We start from the raw sequence: 6,356 nt of genomic DNA on the forward strand, positions 1-6,356 counted from the left end.
GGACTGTTTGTTCTGGCACTGGCTGAAAAGGGAGGCGGGACTCAGCAATGGAGGATGGAAGTGAGCAAAGCTAACTTAAATGGTAAGAAAGCCAGGCAAGACCAAAGAGGCTGAGAAGGTGGGAGGCACACAGGCGTAGCTGCAGGACCGGGAGAAGGAGAGAAATGCCTACTGGTAATGGGGAAGGAGGGGCATGTGGGAAGTGGAAGCCATTGTTGTCATCTTCCCCCAAGAACGCAAGTGACTTTTTTTCTTTAAAGCAAAGTGAAGTCCCCAGAGTGTGTTAGAAACCCCAAGAGCTGCTGAAAGTTCCTGGATCTGTTTGTGTCTTGATTTGAGATGGTTCCAAGAGGTGTGAACCCCCATCCATCTCAGTGGAGCATGGCTTTGAAACCTGATGCCCTACTAATGGGCCTGTTCCAAGTGACTAGAACATGCCCCTATGTTCTGGGTTTGCCTGTGGAGTTGTTACACTTGTACATACCGATGGTTGCACAGGCAGATGTCACTGCCTCTCACCTCTTTCACACCCCAGTCCCTCTGCTGGGTGAGACAACTGTAATACTATGTGAGGCCTTTACTTTATGTGCATATCGCTGAAAACATTCAGTGTGTTGGGAATTTGCTGTGCATGGAGGTTGTACATGGGCCATGATTTCAATGTAGTTTGTCCTCCTTCACTGTACAAGCATGGATAGCTGTCCTGACCCGTGATGTCTGTCTGTGTATGGGGGTCCTTTGGGATGTGCCAGGTGAAATGGGCCTGTGCTTCAGGCTCTGGAAGCATTTCTTTAAAGCATAACCATTTTCCTTACAGACTGCCTTGGGGAGTGGTCCTCAGCTCCTCCAGACTGTATCTTCTTCCAGGTTGAAATTGTGTGTTTGAGGTTGGAGTTAGTGGGTGAAGTTGAGGCCAGACTTGATCATAATGGCCCTGTTTGGCCTTGCCCTCTGGCTGTAAGGAGACCAGAGAGAGCTCATGGACAGTATCAGTTTGCTTTGGACTTTTCCAAACCAGAACCCAGCATTGGTTCAGGAATACCCAATCAAGAGGTCTTTGTTTGCAGAACACAAAGTGCGTACCCAGCAAGAAAGGAAGCCTAGCTACCTGGATCCCAAGCCTGCTTTCCAGAAACAGCAGTGTTTTCCAGCTGCCTTCTCTGCAGCTCCACATGGGGAAGCCTCAGGACTCTCCTGCTGTGGCGAGATGGGTTGCTGATGGCACTCAGCCACCCTGCGTCAGTGCCTGCTATGTGAATGACTTTTCAAAGTGGTGACCTGGTGGATTTGGATTTGGACCTGATAACCAGTGGAGAAGGAGATGCTTGTCTACAGCAGCTTGACTGAATTGCCTTTTTGTGGATGTTTCCACAGTGCCCCTGTCAGTGCTGCAGTGAGGGGATGTTGCTTACTGACAGTTGTCACTTAAAATACTTTCTCTTCCAGTTGGGCAAAGCAAGGCCCTGCCATGGCTTAAGTGTTCTCGTTGTTAAATGTTGCTCCTTCTTGGTTTTAGAGGGAAACAAGTGCTATGCTGCATTTGGATGTGATGTACATTATATATGGTCAAGAAATAATAAGGCATGCTCTAGGCATGAAAAGCAGGATTCAGAAGGCTGCTGATACAATTAGTTTCTCCAACTGAAGGAGGCTTTAGTTTGCTAAAATGACTACAGTACCTCAGATTAAGTCTATTCCTGACTGCTCTGTGGTACCTATCCAGTGCTTGTAAATCAGGTAACAAATGGGGTGGGAGAAAGCAATGAGATCATATAGCTGAGATTTTCTGTGTTCTAAAGTCATGATTCCCACAGCAGCTGTAATGTGCCACCTTGCGCGCACATACCAGTGCCTTGAAGTCACCTGCATAAATAGAAATGCAGGATGCCCCACATCCACAAGCAGGGATTCCTGTGGGAAGTGTAACTTTTTAAAGGTTTGCTATCATGTGTAAAACTCAGCCACAGCATTGCAGTCAAGTTTCTCTGTATCTAACACAGACCCTCTGGAAACCTAGCAAACTAGGTTAGATGCAAATGGGATTGTTTCAGCACAGAGACCTGTAACTTGAGGATGGACAAGCATGTGCTGTCTGATGACCCTGTGTAATTCTTAGCGTGGTGTGGTGGTTAGTGACTTGAACAGAAGACTTGCTAGCCAAGTGAGTGAGGTCAAGCTGACACCTTTGCAGAACAGCAGTGTAAATCTTTGGGGTATCTGTGCTAGGCGGAACAACCACTGGCACTTGTACACATTATGTTAATTTTTACTGAGACTGTCAAGTAAATAGACTCACTGCTGTTCTATTTTCCTCTTCAGATAGAAGGCTTAGCCCAGGCATAAGCCCTACAGTGTCCATGTCCATCAGACCCCAGTCAAGGAGGTGTGCTAAGATCTGCCTTCCAGAGTCAGTGCCCTGGGATGTTACATGGGTTCAGAGGAGAGCCCCACATTTGTCCTTGCTCATTCTCAGCCTCTCCTGAAGAGGCAGGATTTCCTGGATTCTCTTCCCAGCTCCTCCGCTGACTTGCTGAGACTCTGGACAAGTTTTCCTATCTGTGGAGTGGGATCCTAGCTACATCCCTGAGCAAGCCATACAGTAGAGATGACGCAGCCTTTTCCCAGATGATAAAACATCTTTGGGAATAAAGGTTCTGGCAAGGGCTCTTACAGGTGGTGCAGTGTAAGTCCTCTCTGTCAGAGCATCCTGGCCCCTCTAGTGAAGTGTACATTATTTTGGCAGATGCAGGAGTTGCAGCTGATCCAGGATGGACTTATCCCTCATAGAATTTTAGTTTTTATTAGAGCCATTAAGCCAGTACCTTGCTGACTGTGTGAGTGTCTGTGTGGTTTTGACAAGGCCTCTGTTACAGTTTCTGAAGCACAAGAATAAAAATCTGTTTTTTCCCCCCTTAGGAGACAGAAGTCAGATGAATTCAAAAGAGCGCTAAGGTGTGGTGGAGAACAAAGAAGCTGCAGTCGCTTTCCTGTTCATTAGTTGGACAGGGCATTAAGATGTCCGTGGACATGAACAGCCAGGGCTCTGACAGCAATGAAGAGGATTATGACCCAAACTGTGAGGAGGAGGAAGAGGATGAGGATCCTGGGGATATTGAGGATTATTATGTTGGGGTCGCTAGTGATGTGGAGCAGCAGGGAGCGGATGCCTTTGACCCAGAGGAATATCAGTTCACCTGCCTGACTTACAGGGAGTCGGAGGGCACTCTGAACGAGCGCATGGCTAGCTTGGCCTCCACGTTAAAGGTGAGGAAAAGTTTCTGCCTTCAGAGGGGTGCAAATGGGGCTATATGGCTAAGCAGGCAGACATTACAGTCTGAAGTCAGAGCAGTGAAATGACCATTACCTCCCTGGGCTGTTGGGGATGGTCGGTAGTTCCCAACTGATGCTGAGGACTTACCAGTCCTTGTGTGCTGATTCTGGTCCAGGGGTGAGTGAGAAACTGCTTACCCAAACATCTGTTCCCTGTAATGTTTTGGAGTTGAGCAGCATGAGCAAACTCTCTAATGCTAAACCTACCTAAAAAGAGGGCAAGGAGAAGAGAAGCAGGGTGGGGCATGTGATTGAACGATGCATACAGCTGCACCAGTGTTTGTTTAGAAACTGCCTGGCAGAAAGTACTTAAGTATTCAGTCCCTGCACAAAACTCTGCCACATTGGTTCTGAGGGAATCATCACAGACTTTCACGAAAGTGGATTCCATCTTATGCCCAGCACTCCCCTCCCCTGTCATCACACTTACCAACCATTTGTCTGGGCAGGGTGAGCTCCCCAGCTCTTGCAGTACTGACTAATTGCTCGCTAGAGGAGGTTTCCATGCCTTTAGGTTGGTGTTGAGTGCTCTAAAGAGATGATGTGATCTGCCCCCGTTTTGCAGCTGGGAATATAGTGCATATCAGCAGTGAGGCAAGTGACTTCCAGTGTGCTGCCGCCACAGTAGAGAGTTGCTGCTCAGGATGAGGTGGAAGGCAGGCCAGGGCAACTTAGAGACTGACTGGTTCAGAGAGGCATGCACTGAGCTGACTGGGTCTCCAAGGTGCACCACTGCCCCGTTTTCTGTCCGACTGCAGGCAAACGTAGCTACCTACCTCTCTGGTCAAAGAAGAGGGGAGAGAAGAACCTGGTATCTGAGATTTCCAGGCTTTAGCCAGGCTAACGTGATCGGCAAGGCTGTCCTATGACAGCTTTTGCCACACTTGGCTCTGCCAGGGACCCTGGGTCACTAGAATCTGGACAGATGTAGTCGTGGTCCATACAAGGCACCTAACCCTGCTAGACGGCCGATTTTCAGTCCCTGCCATCTGAGACTGGAATTAGACTGGCAGCTCGGAGATGAGAGGGAGCCTCGGAGGGATCCAGGTCCCCTGAATTATCTCTCTCTCCAGGCCAGAAAGTCTGCGTTGTGATATTGATAGCGGGTAGGCCCAGAGGCAGTGGAGTGCTTTCCACCATGCCAGTCTTGCTGCCCTCAGTGCCCATGGACTATCTCTTAGTGACGTGGTTGTGCCTGGAATAGTCTCATTTCACCTCTGGGCCCATTCTCCCTACAGATCTGGGTACTGGAGGACAATAGAAAGAAGCAGATATGGGGGGTGTTGGCTGGCCCTGGGATCTGAACCTCAACCCCTCAGCACCAGTAAATATCAGTAAATATGTATAAAAGAGCTGTTCTACTCCATGCCAGGTGGCTCCTTGTGTCTGTGGAGTCAGGTGAATGAGAGTGCTGTTTGCTCTTCAGTCTGGACAGTCTGAAGCTGGTCTCTAATTTCATAGTCTAGGTTCACAGTATTTGTTTTCCTGGGTTAACTTCCCATCTGGAAGGTCCATCTATTTGCAGCATGAGGCATACTGGATTTGTCCTTAGAAACCTTTGTGGCTATCTCTTCCTTCACAAAGCCGTCTGTATCTTATAGCTTGTAGCCTGACTTTGTCTAGCTGTTGCTGAAGCTAGCCACAGGCACCCAAACACATTTCCTTTCAGTTGGCCGACTTTGGTCCACTTGACACTTGATGAAAGGCCTGTGTGCTCCATTTATGATGGCAGCAAGTCATGTGGCTTTTGGGTTGCAGCAAATGTCACTTATCTACCACACACTTAGCTGTGTGCACCACTAGAGGGGCAGAGCTGTACACCACAGACTAGCCTTTGGACACATGAATGGAGTCTACGGTATTCAGGGATGATCAGCTACTTTGGGCTGAGTGAATCATAGGAGATACCAGTCTTCCTTTGAGTGACTCCAGGTTTGCTAATAATTATGCTTTTGAGTGCTGGCTATGAGCACGTGGCTTGTAGGGCCTCTTAGTGACCATGATGTATTGGTGCCATCCAAGCGGGTAGAATTCTTTCAACTTTCTGTTTCTGTAGACAAGTAGCACTAAGCTGGCGGCATTAATAGTGGTGACCTCGCTGGGGCAGTCAGAAACATACAGTGGATTGTTCAGTCTTTGTGGGATCTTCATCAGTGATGCATTGTTCACATAGATGGGTAGCATGCACGTGACATCAGATGCCTCTCGTCTGTGGCACAATTTTTATCCTTTCCTGGGGAAAGAGGTTATCACAACCTAGCATTGCAAGGAGTGCTGGGGACTTGTTCTTGACTCATAAATGTTAGTGTGTAATTTGCGTGGCTGAATTCTTCCCCAGGCCAAGCGCAGGGGAGAGGGGTATGTTTTCCAGTCTTGTGATTGCTGCAGTGCCAAGAGCTGCATTGGTATCAACAGCCCATGCAATAAATAGCATGACTGAGCCCATCTGTGCTTGGCATCTTGCATGTGCAGAAACATCCAAGAATTCTGTAGCCATGAAGAAGCAGATTTGTTTCCTGGAGTGTCCTGGGGTCTTGGTGATTATAATATTCCTGCCTGGTGGCATAGGGGTCTCATACATAAAACCTGCTAAATCCAAAGAGCTCTGGCTTGCCATCGATACAGAGAAACAGTTGCCTATTATCTGGGATTTTGAAGATCCCTTGCTGACTTCAAGATCCCTAGTTTGGGTGCTTTCATGGTGCCTTTTAAGAGTCTGATTTTTAAGCAAATCCGGTATTGAACCCTGACACTCTTCTGGCTTTGCCAGTGTAGGAGGCTAGCCTTATTTGATGTGTAATAGCCAAAAGTTATGGAGACATCTGGGTATAGAATAGTGCTAACTGCTGCTGCCACCAGGACCACAGTACTGGCAAGTGGATCACAACTTGGCAGAGTTCATAATATTTTCAGGATACTTTATAAGACTGGCTTTGTTGCCAGAGCTTAGCTCATTGTTTTTAGAGAGAAGTAGAGGCCAAGGCGTTGTGGATTTTTCCCCCTTTTTTTTAGAAGGAACTCTCACA

General features: G+C 47.9%; 1 protein-coding gene across 1 annotated transcript in view; it reads left to right on the plus strand.

Moving 5' to 3' along the window:
* Window positions 1–6,356, plus strand: part of ARIH2 (ariadne RBR E3 ubiquitin protein ligase 2) — a 51,446-nt gene that overhangs the window by 7,381 nt on the left and 37,709 nt on the right. The window contains exon 2 of the mRNA XM_019504875.1: window positions 2,917–3,264. Within this exon, the coding sequence (XP_019360420.1) occupies window positions 3,016–3,264 (249 nt within the window). The 5' untranslated portion in view covers window positions 2,917–3,015. The remainder of the gene's footprint in view (window positions 1–2,916; window positions 3,265–6,356) is intronic.

The sequence above is a fragment of the Gavialis gangeticus genome, unplaced genomic scaffold (genome assembly GCF_001723915.1).
Source record: "Gavialis gangeticus isolate Ggan-Ray unplaced genomic scaffold, GavGan_comp1, whole genome shotgun sequence".
In the NCBI taxonomy this organism is placed as follows: Eukaryota; Metazoa; Chordata; order Crocodylia; family Gavialidae; genus Gavialis; species Gavialis gangeticus.